A 15,706-nucleotide genomic window follows, 5' to 3' on the forward strand; every position below is an offset into this window, starting at 1 on the left:
CGATGCCTATTTGTCAGAATCTTGGAATGACCTCCCACATTTGAAAACACTAAATTGTAAAGCACTAAACAACGGAAGTTGTGTCATTATGTATCAGGACAGCTCATCAAAAGGAGTGAGGAGTCTGATAGGAAATGGATTGTCTATATTATTGCCATGGGGAAGATGTGGTAGATAAAATCTAGAGTGCAGAAAGCACTGTGATCTTTGACCTTTAACCAGGCCCTGAAGACTGATACTTGCAGGGCTAGAGATGGACTGAACACAGGTCTATAACACCCTTTGACTTCAGGCACTTCAGGATCAAGAGCCCTGAGACTTCAAAGTCCAATAGTCTCTGCTTCGAGTTCTGTTTCTAGCATGAAGCAGCTTTGTAATTACAGGGGTCACCTACCATCACCACCCTATTTCTCTTTATTGAATATTAGCTGTTGTGTTTATTTTCCAAGGTTTTAGTGTGGTTTAAATGAAGTAGTATTTGTGAAGCACCTAGAATGTCTTCAGTAAAATCTGGTTTTCTGTCGCATTCTTCCCGCATATTATAAAAGGTCCCCACAAATGTGTAGGCTTCTTAAGAGCAGCAGTTTCTTTCTGTTTTGTTACTGAGCTCAAAATATGTAGAAAAGTGTTTGCACATGCGTCAGTGTATGTACATGTAGAAGAGGGCACACACTGATATTCAAGTGTTTGCTGAATTAATGAATCAAAGGGTGATTAGTGGGTTTACCTTCTTCTTCCTTTGGGCTGGTTCCCAGCTCGCCACTTACCAATCTATGTATGGAGGCAAAGGAAGCTTTTTATGGAGGTGAAAACTTCAAACCAGAAAGAGAAGCACTGAGCAGAGTTGGATGAACATTGAAGGACTTAGAGAGAGTGGGTGACTCAGAGGTCCCAGGTGCCTGGGCCATGGCAAAGGACTTGACGACAGTGGGTAACTCAGCGAACTGACCCCTTTCACTGCGGAGCCCTGTGCTGTCATCATGGGTGCAGTATTTGAGGATGGATTAGTAGCTTTTTAAATATATATATATTTTTTTAATTTTTGGCCATGTCACGCAGCATGTGGGATCTTAGCTCCCCGACCAGGAATCGAACCCACACCCCCTGTGTTGGAAGCATGGAGTCTTAACCACTGGACCACCAGGAAGATCCCTCGGTAGCTTTTTTAAAGGAAGGAGTCCCATGTCTCCATCCATTATTTTGTAAGTCTTCACAGACATTTCTTGCCACGCTCTCTTTCAATCCAGCACTTTTTCACTTCGTTCGGGGCCCGGGATCGGACGTACATGATGATGTTCCGGCTCTGGCAGAATGCTCTCCTGGAAAAGGTAAGTCCTGCCCGCTCCTTCCTCAGCCTGAGGATGCACACCCACTAGAATGTCCCTGCCTCTTGGGTGGGAGCCACTGGGGTGATGGCTCTTGCTGCAGCATTGGCCCACTCTTAGGAAGCCCCTGCTTCCCCCTGGTTCCGGAATTCCTCCAGGCTCGCGGTAACGTGTCCTCCACTGCTGGTGACTCAGGTGCTGGGAGTAACATGTCCTCTTAAGTGAACAGCCTCCTGGCTGCCTGGAGCAAGGCCCTGTTGACTTAGGGCACTCAGTTCTGCTGTTTTAAAATGTACTGGGGTTTGTTTCAATCAGGTGTGGTAAAACACACAGAAACAGAAATAACTGTCATGAGGAAGAAGGTTTTATACTCACAGATCCCTGGAGCAGAGGCCCAGCATACCATACAGGAAGTTCCAGGTTAGTCAGGAGGCAGAGAGAGCGAGGAGGGACAGCAGAACAAGAGCCTTCATTTCACAGGAACGAATGAGTGTTTCTGTTGCTTAGTTGCCCAGTTGTGTCTGACTCTTTTGCAACCCCATGGACTGTAGCCCACCAGGCCCCTCTGTCCATGGAATTCCCAGGCAAGAATCTTGGAGTGGTTTGCCACTTCCCTTTCCAGGGGATCATCTTGATCCAGGGATCAAACATGCATCTCCTGCATTGGCAGGTGGATTCTTTACCACTGAGCCACCAGGGAAGCCCAAGCAGGTTTAGGACTGGCTAGTTTGAATGTTTCATCAGGCTTCAGGATAGAGAGACTTCTCTCCAGAGAGACTGTCCAACGGTAATTAGTGCAAGAGAGAATTGGCCTGGAATGTAAGAGCTATAAAGGGGGAGGTCCTTGGGGGTGTGGCTTTGGCTTGGAGGCTTTGCCTAGAAAAGGTGTTCTTCCTCATGGGGTGATTTTTATCCGTAGAAATTAGCTAATCCTGCAAGGGACAGGCCACCCACAGTCAGCAAGGCCTTAGATGTCAGAACATGAAAAATACAGAAAATAGGATTGGGAGTTTGTGATTAGCAGATGCAAAGTATCATGTATATATAGAATGGATCAACAGCAAGGTCCTACTGTATAGTACAGGAAACTCTATTCAATATCCTCTGATAAACCAAACTGGAAAAGAATATGAAAAAGAACATATTGATATATAGGCATATGTGAATCACTTTGCTGAACAGCAGAAATTAACACAATATTATGGGTCAACTAGACTTCAATAAAATAAATCTTTTTTAAAAAATACAGAAAGTAGGAAAATAAGTTAATACAGCCACCAGTTGACCACCTGAGTGAAGGGGACTCTGTGGGAAATGTAGATGAAGGAGACCTGGCTGAAGGTATTAGAGAATTCCCATGCAGATGCCAAAGTTGGCGAGGGGAGCAGGGGTTAAGAAACAGCCTCCTTGCCAGAGAAAGAAACTTAGGGGGGGAAATTATATGATGATATAATAATTCCAATTATATATATGACATGTATATAGTTAGGTATAATGTGTGTATCTACCTTGACTCTAGCCCAGACTTACCATCGTCTAAAGGAAATTGAACAGATGTGTTATTTAGAGCTTTTTCTAACCTGAAAGTCTGTAGCCCTCGTGTAAATCCTGATAACTTGAGTTGGTCATCAACCTTTATCAGCCATGGATAGTGGTAAAATGATAATGCATTTGGGTCTCCACTGGCAGGTTTGAATTTTCAGCTCACAACCACTGTCATTTCTAAGACAGCACTGTCATTTCTAAGACAGAGGATCATCCATATGGTTTGCAAAACCTCTCACAAAATAATCAAGAATTCCGCCTGATGAGCAGAGTCTGCCAGTTGTGCTTGCCCCAGCTATGGTCAGATGAGCTGAGCCCGGTGGACTCAGGCAGGGAAGGCTGCGTGGAGAAGGCAAACTGTGAGGAAGGGGAGGGCGTGGTCCGGCAGGGAGGCAGGCATGTCCCGGGCACGGTGGATGGTGTCCATGAAAGCTGGAGGGAGGAGGTCCAGGTACAGGAGAAGCAAGAGAGCGAACACAGAGAGCTGCCCCCCGACACACACACACACACACACACCCCCACACCCACACACACACACCCCCCCCCCACACACACACCCTGGACCTCGCTGGCTCAGAGAGAACTCCAACTGCTATTCTGGGCATTTCTCCACTGGATCCTGGAACCCTGGCTCATGGCGTCCTGCCAGCTGCCTGCTTCTTAAACTATACCTTAAAACCGGTGGTGGTTTAGTCACTAAGATGTGTCCGACTCTTGTGCCCCCATGGACGGTAGCCTTCCAGGCTTCTCTGTCCATGGGGTTCTCCAGGCAAGAATACTGGAGTTGGTTGCCATTTCCTCCTCCAGGGGATCTTCCCAACCCAAGAATTGAACCTGGGTCTCCTGCATTTCAGGCAGATTCTTTACCGACTGAGCTACGAGGGAAGCCCATACCTTAAAAGGGTGACGTCAACAGAAAGCTCCAATTCCTTATCAGATCTATTGGTGGGAACGTTCTTTACTGTTTCTGTTTTTCTTAACGCTTTTCTTTTTCACATATGTATCCCTCCCAGCATCTCTCCCTCCCAGCAAACCAAGACTCATCCATGGTCTCCACCTTTGACCTTCATTCTTTGACATTCTGTTGCCTCTTGCCTGAAACTCTGAACCTCAGTGAGAGCTAACTTTTCTTAGAACAGTGCTTTTGGGAAGAATATGTAGACATCCAGTGAAATAAGAAAAACTGTATATGGAACTAATACATAGACCTGTAGGCGAACTGATTGTGATTAAGGATAAAGAAGGAAGTATTCAGGCAGTGAAGAGAGAGTTGGATGCAGTGACCTTTGAGGCCCCTGAAGCTGTGAGAATGGCAGCTTCTTTCCAAGCACAGGAACTGCCCAGCTGAGGAATGGGCCACCTTGGAGGTGTCACATCTTTCCTGGATCTGATCCATTGGGGCCTGTGAGGCCACTGTTAGCATCAGGAGATTCTTGCTGAGTTAGGGAGACTGGCTCAAGGTTGTCTCATTCTGAGTCCAGCTCAAAAGCTCTGTGATCGTTTTGGCCCCAGAGTGCCTTGGTTTATGCTGCTTAATGCAGGGCCTCATTCACAGGAGCAGGAGGCGGGCAGTTCAAGGGCCCATCGGTTCTGCTGTGCAGACCTGAATAGAGGAAACAGGTCAAGTTCCTGGCTTTGCTAAAAGCCATGTTCTTAGGGGAAAAACAGATCCGGAGCAGAGGGCAGGGCATGGGTGGGGTTTTCATGGAGCGGTCGCTCTCCACTTATCCAGCCGAGGAGGGTAGAGTTTGGCTTCTCATCCCTCGAGGGAGTCCAGGTAAACTCTGCCTCTGAGGAGAGTGGAGTCCCGAGGAAGGGAGGGTCAAGCCTCTCTGCCGTCCCCTGCAGCCCCTGTGCCCCAAGGAGCTGTGGCACTTCGTCCACCAGTGCTATGGGAACGAGCTGGGCCTGACCAGTGACGACGAGGACTACGTGCCCCCCGATGACGACTTCAACACGATGGGGTGAGCGGGGCAGGGGGCAGGCCATCTGCGGGGAGCCCTTCCAGAGGGGCGAGGATGGCCAGAGACTGGCATCTAAGTCAGGCCCTGAGGGAAGCGAGGGGGCACCCGGGACGGGGCTGTGGGAAGCCCCTCCCAGATGGAGGAAGTGGGTGGCTGGGCCAGCCAGCCAAGGCCAGGTAGGGAGCAGGAGATCAGGCTGGACTCTGAGGGCTGCTGGGCCAGCATGATTTCTTCAGAGGAGGATGAGAAGCCAGGGAAGGCTTCAAATAGATAATTGATGAGACCTGACTTAAAATTTTAACATCACTCTGTCTCCTGGGTTGAAGATAGGCTGAAGGGGAACCAGGGCAGACCGGCTAAGAGGCTGCTGAATAATTTAGATCCTTTAGATGAGAGGTGATGGTGGTTTGGACCAGGAGGGTAGCTGTAGAAACAGCAGTAAGTAGTTAGTTTCTGAATATATTTGGAAGATAGAACCAGACATATTTTGGAGGATTTGCTGATGAGTCAAAAAGGACTCACAAGTGGCTTTAAGGATCCACCAGCTGGAAGAATAGAGTTGTTCTGAACTGAGATGGACAATTCTAGACGAAGAGCAGCTGTGAAGGAAGATTGGGAGCTTGATGTTAGGCAAGTTGAGTTTGGGATGACTGTTAGCCACGTGGAGATGTCACGTGGGTGTTGATGTGTGTGAGTGTGGGGAGGTCTGGGCTCGGGCCATAACCTCGGAGGTTATTAGTGGCTGAGATCACCAGGTGACTGAATTAACATAAGCAGCAGCTCAGGGACTGGGCCTGCGAAAGAGGCAGCAAAAGAAAACACAAAAGAACATTCACTGAGGTGGGAGGATGCTGGCAATTTCGTGTCCTGGAAGCCAAGGGGAGGATGTTGTGAAGAGAAGGGGCTATTGCTGTACCATGTGCTACTGATGGGTTAAAGCGGTGCAGGCAGGCTTGAGGTAGAGGTGTCGTGGTCGTGTGAGAGGCATAGAAGAATAGACCTCAAGGAAAGAGCATCAGATGTGCAGTGCATAGGCCTACGCTCAGGTACCACTTCTCACACTGAATAGTATTATCACTTCACTGTGTATCTACTTGATTGTCTCTAAAACGCACATCATGATTGATGCAGAGTTGTAACGCATCCAGATGTGGTAATGAGTAGAGGTTAGATGCTGATGAGAATGGTGATGATGGTCTCTCCCTTGGGAGAAGCTACAATGGCATACCTGTGGTGTCCACAGAAGGGTGCCTGCCTTTTTCTCAAGGAGGGTTTTTCCTCAGTGTGTGATGCAGAGAAGTTTGCTATTTATGATCCAGAATCTGGGCAGCACCAGCAAAGGGCACTCGTTCAGAGTCCTGTCCTAATCGCTACGGGAAATCAGATGTATGCTCAGAGCACAGATGTTTCATTAAATGGTCAGGTTGGGGTGGGATGGGGTGCCAATGGGCAAAAAAGGAATTTTAAGACAAATAATGGTCACATTTAAGAGAATGCCTGGAAAAGGTGAATTTGGGGATAGAGATTTTACCACGGGAAGGAGAGGTAAGGTGGGAAGGAGGCTTTAGAAGGGCAGTTCACAGGCAAGTAGTGAATAGAGGAAGGCCATGGACACAGCAAAGAAACAGACAAGCCCGTATAGTTTTAGGAGTGTGAGTTTCTCGTGAGCTGGCCATCTTGGCCACCGAGGTTAACGTAGGTTCATGTTGCCTTTCTTTTCAGCTACTGTGAGGAGATCCCCGTAGAAGAGAATGAAGTGAACGACAGCTCATCCAAAAGCAGCATAGAGACCAAGCCGGATGCCAGTCCACAGCTGCCCAAGAAATCCATCACCAACAGCACACTGACGTCCACGGGGAGCAGTGAAGCCCCCGTCTCGGTACGGGCAGGGACCCCACTTTGCTTCCGCCCCAGCCCAGTGATGGTGTCTCCCAGCCTGGGGAGCAGGTAGAGGGGAGGCTGGTTATACCATGATCAGTTTATGCAGAGGGGCTCCACATTCGAATGAGTGTAGAATCCAGAGCTGGGTTCTCAGTGCGGCGGGTACCAGATTTTGTTTGGCTTAGCAGATGAGAATCATTTCAAGTCCATTGTATGAGCTTTGCCCTTGGTGGCCTGCCGTAATCAGCCCGCTGGTGGAGAACTATTCCAGGTCTTCTTTTCACTGCCTTGATCTGAAGTCAAAGTCTCACATGAGTACAGGACTGCACCACTGCTCTCTGTTCATTCATTCCATAAAGCGTGATGGAGCCCCTGGTATGGACACTCAGGGCTACCTTCCTTGCTACCTACCTGCTGTGCTGGCTTTGCAAAAGACGTAACTGTGGAAGAAGGAGTCTGTCCTCTGGGACTTGGTCATGGAGCGGGAGAAGCTGGATGAAGGAAGTGTCCGGGTGTGAGCTGGCAGGTCGAAGAAAGGGTTCCCAGAAAAGGGAGCCTTGTGTTGTAGTGGTTTAGGAGTCAGACCACTTGGCCTTAGAATGAAAACATCCATTCGATGCCTGGTCTCCATTTTCTGTCTCTGAAGTTAACTTGTTTTTTTAAGTCATTGTGTCTGAGTTTGTTTTTTTTTTTTTTGACTGGCACGAGTCTTTGTTGCAGCATCCAGGCTCTGTAGTTGTGGCATGTGAGCTCTCTAGTTTCAGCCTGTGGGCTTAGGTGCTCTGAGGAGGAATGTGGTAGCTTAGTATCCTGACCAGGGATTGAACCCACATTCTCTGCATTAGAAGGCAGATTCTTAACCGCTGGCCCACCAGGAAAGTCCCTGAGGTTAACTTTAAAATATAAAGAGGTGTACCTGTTCCCTCGCAGGGCTAAAGGGAGAATGAGTCAAATATTGCTTGAGAAGCCTTTTGAACCTCGCAGGAAACAGGCAATAGTGGAGACAGGCTCACGTGGTAGAGGCTGGGACCCAGGAGAAGGGCGGGACTAAAGGATCCGGCTGTGCCCACACGTGGGGCTTGGGGTCAGGAGAAGGACAGGGCCTCCTGCTGGGTTCTGTCTTCCACAGCAGAACTGGGGAGAACCCTGGCCCCCACAACCCAGTTCCCGAGCATTCTGAACGTGCAGGCCCCCTCGGCCAGCTCTTAGACTTCCCCCTGGAGAGGAAACCAGGCTGACCGCTCTGTCTCCACCCCAGTTTGACGGCCTGCCCCTGGAGGAGGAGGTGCTAGAGGGCGACGGGTCTCTGGAGAAGGAGCTCGCCATCGACAACATCATCGGGGAAAAGATTGAGATCATCGCGCCCGTGAACTCCCCTTCGCTGGACTTCAACGACAACGAGGACATCCCCACTGAGCTCAGTGACTCTTCAGACACCCACGACGAAGGTGGGTGTCCACAGTGGGGGTAGAGTGGCCCTTCCTCTCTCCAGACGTTTTTGAAGGCTTAACAGACGTTCCCATAATGGAGACAGAAGTCAGTGTGACTTCCCGGCAGAAGGGTGTGTGGGTAATAGAGCTCTTTTTTAAAAAAGATACTCTTGTTATTAGCACATATCCCTTTTTGGGGGTACTCAGTGTAGGATCCTTGTCGTTTCATAGTTGTCTGTCTTTGCTCAGCGGGCAGTGCTTTATCCTGCCGTTTAGTCTTGTCATTGCATGTTGGCACTGGCTTTCCTACAGCTCTGCCCATCAGTGTTTATGCCACCAGCAAAGTACCAGCCCTCTGCCCCTGGAAATTCATGGTCGTGTCTGACCAACAAAGAGATGGAGAAGAAGTAGCCGTGACCTGAGAGCTTGTTTTCCTAGAGACTAAGAATAGAAAGTGTTCAGACAGGAAGAGCTGATCAACCATAGGAGCTGATCAACCATAGGAGCTGACTGTGGGATTTAGTGGCAGCCTTGAAAAAAAACACTCTCAATGGAGAAAGTTAGTCACTCAGTCATGACTGACTCTTTTGCGACCCCATGGACTGTAGCCCCCCAGACTACTCTGTCCATGGGATTTCCCAGGCAAGAATACTGGAGTGGGTTGCCATTTCCTCCTCCAGGGAATCTTCCAGACCCAGGGATCAAACCGGCACCTCCTGTGTTGGCAGGCAGATTCTTTACCACCTGAACCACCAGGGAAGCCCCTGGAAAATTAGTTAGGTTTTAATAGACACTTGCTTTGACTCAGCATAAGGGTTTCAGACCTAGTCTGTTGCTGTCAGATAGACTGTGGAGATGGTGCTTCTCTGGCATTTCTAAGTAGGTGGCTTCTTACTTCCCTCCTGCAGAGGGTTGGCCTCTCACCCTCGCCCAGGAACATGGTGCCTCTTACATTCCGGGGCGAGAGGCCAGATGCTCAGTGTTCATGAGTGTGGTTGACGAGCACTGTGAGTTGCTGGTGGGGTTGGACTTGTGAGGCTGGGCCAGCAGTGCCCACTTCTCCGTCTGTGGTCAGTCTCTCCTGTGAGTCACCTATAGCAGTATCTCACCTGTGGTTGCTTTGCCACTGCCGTCTAGGGCTGCACGGGTGGTCACTGTGTGATAACTGGGGTGCCGCTCTTGTAAACTGAGAAATGAGCGTCCCTCCCGACTGTGCTCCACAGTCCTGATCCTGCACAGTCGTGGGCATGGACCCTCCAGGATGCCCTGGCCTTCTCAGGGTCACAGGGATGCCAGAAATGTCAGCATCCTGCTTGAGATCAGACTCCAGCCCTTGTGGGTCCCTCAATCACGTCCTGTGTGGTGCTGAGGGCTCAGGAGGAGTGCTGAGGTTTGAGCAACTCTCCTGTGCTCTGAGGGACTTCCTGCGTGGCTCAGCAGTAAAGAATCTGCCTGCCTATGCAGGATACATGGGTTCGATCCCTGGTCAGGAAGATCCCCTGGAGAACGAAATGGCAACACACTCCAGTATTCTTGCTTGGAAAGTCCCATGGACAGAGGAGCCTGGCTGGCTATAGTCTGTATATACATGGGATTGCAGAGTTGGACATGACTGAGCGACTGAGCATGCACACACCTGTACTCTGAAACTTTCTTCTTGTAGAAAATGACATTTATGAAGTCATGGGGGTAGAGGCTGCTTTATGGAAGGAGAGCAGACCTTACACATCACAGATCTCCGCCCCGTAGTCCAGCCTAGAAGCTTTTATATAAACAGACTCATAAGCGTCCCTGGACACACCTGTGCCCTGGGCTGCGATGGCATTTGCTGTCATTCGTGGTTTAACTTACAGACAGTTGGTAACTGATCCTCTGGGTTCCGTCCGGCAGGCCCAGGGAGTAGTCATTGATTGTATTTAAACTTAGGTCTAAAAGACCACTTTACTTTGGAAGGCTGAAAGTGTAAGGGCGAGTAGCGGCTCCACGAGCTCTTGTGAAGGATGAGTGAATGGGATGGAACTGCAGTCCCGTTGCACTAGTCCCCTTGGTATCCAGCGTGCGTGCCAGCCGAGGAATGGGGCCAGCGGACACGAAGCCACAAACGGAGGAGGCCAGGGCTCCCCCACCCCACCCGAGGCCTCCTCTGAGCCTTGGCGGCCATTCCCATATTAACCGCAGAGACATAAGTGCCCTGGGGGTGTCCCTGGGGTGTCCCTCATCTTCCCAGCCTACCCTCCTCATCCTCTCTGTGCAGGGGAGGTCCAAGCCTTCTACGAGGACTTGAGTGGCCGGCAGTACGTGAACGAAGTCTTCAACTTCAGCGTGGACAAGCTCTATGACCTCCTGTTCACTGACTCACCCTTCCAGCGGGACTTCATGGAGCAGCGGCGCTTCTCAGGTCCGTGCCCCTCCCCAGGCTGGTGCCTCCCACCCCTTCCCTCTCTGTCTGCTCTGCTCTCCTCTCCTCCCCTCCGATGCACCCGTCTTTTCCCAGCCACCTGATGTACACCCTCCTTTTCCCAGCCACCTGATGGCCCAGGGCACTCCCTCTCTGGCTGCACGTGGTTCTGGAGCTCCCGGGGCCCTGCCAGCTGCTCCTCTCCACGCCACTGTGGCTGTACTTGTCCTCTGCACCCGGACCTTCAGTACCAGCCCCCAAAGGCTCAGCGGTGAACAGGAACCCCCAGGGCTCAGCATCTAGCTAAGAGCAGCAGCTGCCATGTCCTGGTTGGCACATTGCACCCACCAGGCTCCTGACCCTGTCTTGTCTCATTCAGTCCTCCAGTCTGCCCTGGGTGCTGGTATTGTGGTCCCCATGATACCAGGGAGGGCGGTGGATCTCAGACCCCTGTTACCTGCCTAAGATCATGCAGCTGAGAAGGGGCCCAACGGGGATTCAAACCTAGGGCTCTCAGAGTCAGTGCCTTGCACCGGATGCTCCTTGCTCCCGCCCTGCAGCTCCCCGGAGACCAGTAAGGCTGCTCAGCGTCCAGGCCTGCGGAGGAGCCCTTGGGCATCAGCACAGCCCTCTGCCAGGAGGAGGGGCGTGCTGAGAGCAATGGGAGGTCACGTCTCAGAGGAGAGGGCTTCTTCCCGAGGATCCCAGGCCCCCGTCACAGTAGCTCCAGTGTTGCCAGCACCCCGTAGGTGGCCCGCAGGACCTCCTGCCCTAGTCCAGAACAATCCGCATTCCGGAGCCTGTGTAGGTCCTCGGCCAGTCTACAATGAGCCTCTTTCTGCTCGGACGCCCCCTCCTCTCAGCCTCCTCCCCCGGCCCTTTGACTTCCTTTGGGGGGTGCCAGTCGGCAACCAGGCCGAGAGAAGGTCGCTGGAGGGGGCCACTCAGAGGTGGGGACAGCAGGCCTTTTTCCTTCCCTCATCCCCTGGCTCCCCTCTCCCCTCAGATATCATCTTCCATCCGTGGAAGAAGGAGGAGAATGGAAACCAGAGCCGAGTGATCCTTTACACCATCACCCTTACCAACCCTCTAGCTCCCAAAACTGCCACCGTCAGGGAGACACAGGTGAGCTGAGGTCGGGCGGGCACGGCCTCTGTTCTGCTGTAAAGGATTCAGGAGAAAGACGTCAGGATGAACATCTGGGCGTGAGTGATGTTCAGCCTGAAACAGTGCTTAGATGTTGCGTTTCCCTCGGTTCTGGGTCCCCGTTCAGAAGTCAGGAGCGGGCTGGGGGAGGTCGTCGGGAAGGAGGGGTTTCTCCCGTCTTGCTCCTCTTCAGCCCCGTCCCCCCGCCCTTTCTTCCCTGCAGACCATGTACAAGGCGAGCCAGGAGAGCGAGTGCTATGTGATCGATGCCGAGGTCCTCACGCACGATGTACCGTATCACGACTACTTCTACACCATCAACCGCTACACGCTCACCCGCGTGGCCCGCAACAAGAGTCGACTCAGGTGCTGTCTCTGCGGGTGGGCAGGTTATCAGACAGCACTGATGTGCTCCTGAGGAGGAGGAGGGAGGCGAGGGGTGTTGGCTGTGAGCTCATTCTTTATTCTGTCTTTTCTCTGAATACCTCAAGACCCGCCCCATGCCCTCTGCCCAACCTGACAGCTCCTGCTTCTCCACCACATGTTTCCTTCACTCCTCTGTGTATCTCTGTCTCTTTTGTTTTAAAATATTTACTTGGCTGCACCAGGCCCTGCTTGCGGCATGCACCACCATCAGTTGCGGCAGGCAAGATCTTTTCTGAGATGCAGCACGTGGGATCTAGTTCCCTGAGCAGGGATCAAACCCGGGCCCCTGCACTGAGAGGGAGGAGTCTGGGCCACCGGACCACCAGGGAAGTCTCTGTGTCTCTCTTTAGTAAAAGTATCAGAGCCACTGCTATTTACTGACTGTCTGCAGTTTATAAGCATTGTGTACTTACTTACCTCCATGAACTGGATTCTTTAGAGTAACCCAAGGAGGTGAGTTTGTCCTCACTTTTCAGGTAAGAAAACTGAGGGTCATTACAAGATGAGTAAGTTTTCCAAGAGTCACAAGCACTGAAACCCAGGTCTTAGAGAATCGAATCTCTGCCCTTCTGTCCTGCTGAATGCTGGGCATGTGGCGAGTTTCCGGGCATCTTGCTGATGGCAGTGGCTCCAGCCGTCCAGGCCAGCAGGAGCCCACCCATCACTCTGTTCCCAGCACCCAGGATGGGGCCTGCACACAGCGGAGTTAGAAAGTGTTGATTGAGTGATTAGTCCGATGCTGTTTATGGCTGTCCAGGGCACTGTGATGTGCGTTTCGAGGATGGAAGAAATTTAGACTCTGACATTTCAAGAAGCTTGCCCATCATTTGGATTGAAAAGCCAAGACACACACCCATCTGAGAATAACTGGGTCGTGTACCTGTATCTTAAACCAAAATCTTTGATGGAGCAGAAATTCATTCGTGTCATTCAAATTGAATAGGAGTTTGATAAAAGGTTGCAGAGGGGTCTTTGGGGAGTCAGGAAGATCAAATGAATACCCACAGTTTGGAAAAGGGTCTGAATCTTTCTTGTCTTCTTATTAAAAAAAAAATTCCTTTTTGGCTTCTGTGAGAGCAAGCCCTCCCATCCCGCTCTTCTCTTTTTCCTCCTTCTCTTCTCCCTCCCCGCTCCCTTCTCTTCTCCCTTCCTTCTTCCTTTTTTCCTCCCTCTCCCACACCCTCTCCCTTCTTTGACTTCGCTCCAGCCCCTCTCTTCCTCTCCTGCAGGGTCTGTGTTCCTTGCTTCTAGATTCCTTGGGGAGGGGGTCTTCCAGCTGGATGTCCTTTCTGCCCAGCTTCCTTAGAGGTAGCTGCTTGTCCAGCTAGACCCCCACAGAGCCCACCCTTAGTCCAGGAAGTGGTTGCTGGGAGCGGGGTGAGGGGCCATGGGCGTGCACACATCGGACTGGGGAGGGGTCCCTTCTTCTTCCTTGTGAGGGCAGAGCTGGCAGCCTTAGACGTGAGGAGTGTTGGCAGTAAAAGTGAACCTTCAGGAGAGCAGAGCAGCGGCTGAGCAGGAGCAGAAGGAGCTGATGCTGCAGGAGACCAGGCAGCAAGAGGCCCACGGGCAGAGCAGAAGCTGGCAAAGTGCTGGGGAGGTGGAAAGGCAGGAGGCGGGTGGTAGCCAGTGAAACTCTTAACAGTGGAAACTAGGAAGCCCAAGACTCTGCCTTGGGCTCGAAGTCTCTGGAGACAGAGAGAAGGGCCCTGGGCCCTCCCAGGAGGAGGCCCCATGGTGTCACGAGTGAGCTCTAAGCTGGGAGTCAGGGCCCTTTATGTTAGTCTTTGGTCCGCTTACAAATTGTCAGACTCAGTTTTCCCATCCCTAAAATGAGGATAACCCCACTAGCTTCACCTGCCTCCCGGGGTGCCCAGGAAAATCACATGAGGTCATGGATGCGAACCTGTAAAGGGCAGCATGAGGCTGCTTTGACCTTAAACCTGAAGTTTCCTGTTCCCAGCAGAGGAGGGTCCACCCAGGAAAGGGCTGATCTTGGTTCTGGCTTGCTCCTCAGGGTCTCCACGGAGCTGCGCTATCGGAAACAGCCCTGGGGGCTGGTGAAAACATTCATCGAGAAGAACTTCTGGAGTGGGCTGGAGGACTACTTCCGCCACCTGGGTGAGCACCTGTCGATGCTGCTGGGTGAACTGTCCCTCTGTCCCTGTTCAGGCAGGGGAGGGGGCCTGGGACACAGGGAGAGACGGAGGAGGTGAGGGGGACTTCATGGGGTCCCTGAGTCTGCCCAGAAATGGGTCCATATATGTGAACGTGTGCATGTTAAGAGTCTCTGACTGCGGCCTTTATGAGATAGTAATCGTGATGGGTGGGCTTCCCTAGTGGCTCAGTGGTAGAGAATCCACCTGCCAATGCAGGAGACATGGGTTCGATCCCTTGGTCAGGAAGATTCCCTGGAGGAGAAAATGACAAGCCACTTTGGTATTCTTGCCTGGGAAATCCCATGGACAAAGGAGCCTGAAGGGCTGTAGTCCATGGGGTCACAAAAGAGTCGCACACAACTTAGCGACTAAACCACAATAGAAAGGATCCGTGACCGCCCCCCCCCCAGAATGAGCCTGAGATCTAGACACACTGGTGGTAATACTGTTAGAAGGAAATAGCCACTGAAGGCATCCACTGGGAAATGTGCCGTGCCCTGGGTTGCATATGTGAGGGTGTGCATTGGAAGCCTTTGTCTACACACTGTCGAACGACCCAGAAGAGGGCTTTGGGCTGGGCTGGGTCCCAGGAGAACTTTCTAGGGCTCAGGGGCATGCCTGAGGGACCCCCGGCCTCCAGGCAACACCCCAGAGTCCGGTATGGGAACATGGTACTTTTAGAGGGCATTCAGCTAGCAGTGGACAGAGCTGCTCCAGAGGTCAGTATGTTAGGTTGGAGGCGAGGGCACGTGGCCTCTTACGTGGTCTTTTGACCCTGACAGAGAGTGAGCTGACCAAAACAGAGAGCACCTACCTGGCGGAGATGCACAGACAGTCTCCTAAAGAGAAGGCCAGCAAGCCCCCAACGGTGCGGAGGAGAAAACGGCCCCATGCCCACCTGCGGGTGCCACACCTGGAGGAGGTGATGAGCCCCGTCACCACGCCCACTGATGAGGACGTGGGCCACAGGATCAAACATGTGGCAGGTGCGTGCCAGGCGGGGGCGGGGTGGATGTCATGGGGCTGTGGGCAGAGCTCCCAGCCTGTACCAGGCACACAGGCACACTCACCCTGCAGCCTGGGATAGACTGGGTGTGACTGGCTCACGACTCACAAAGTCTGAGGCTCTGGATTCTGTACTGCAGTGGCCGTCAACCTTTTCGGCACCAGGGACCGGTTTCGTGGAAGACAGTTTTTCCATGGACTGGGGTGGAGGGCAGGGTGGTTTCAGAATGAGTCAAGCTCATTACATTTAGTGTGCACTTTATTTCTACTATTATTACATCAGCTCCATCTCCGAACATCAGGCATTAGATCTCAGAGGTTGGGGACCCCTGCTCTACTATTTCCTTTTGCCCTTAAGCTCCCCAGCCCCTGCTGTACCCTTATGTGCTCTGTTGAACAGAAAGTGTCTTTTGAGTTTTTGCCTCCG

The 15,706-nt window shown here is 51.8% G+C and overlaps 1 protein-coding gene across 7 annotated transcripts in view; it reads left to right on the forward strand.

Annotated features, from left to right (window-relative positions):
* Positions 1–15,706, forward strand: part of GRAMD1B (GRAM domain containing 1B) — a 187,999-nt gene that overhangs the window by 157,551 nt on the left and 14,742 nt on the right. For 6 of the 7 annotated variants that reach the window (XM_061440638.1, XM_061440639.1, XM_061440640.1 and 3 more), the window contains 9 exons: positions 1,248–1,328; positions 4,719–4,834; positions 6,557–6,713; positions 7,974–8,163; positions 10,400–10,543; positions 11,550–11,668; positions 11,913–12,055; positions 14,133–14,236; positions 15,057–15,260. In XM_061440638.1, the coding sequence (XP_061296622.1) occupies positions 1,248–1,328; positions 4,719–4,834; positions 6,557–6,713; positions 7,974–8,163; positions 10,400–10,543; positions 11,550–11,668; positions 11,913–12,055; positions 14,133–14,236; positions 15,057–15,260 (1,258 nt within the window). The other variant, XM_061440645.1, reaches the window with a different exon arrangement.

Source organism: Bos javanicus, chromosome 15 (assembly GCF_032452875.1).
Source record: "Bos javanicus breed banteng chromosome 15, ARS-OSU_banteng_1.0, whole genome shotgun sequence".
Classification (NCBI taxonomy): domain Eukaryota; kingdom Metazoa; phylum Chordata; class Mammalia; order Artiodactyla; family Bovidae; genus Bos; species Bos javanicus.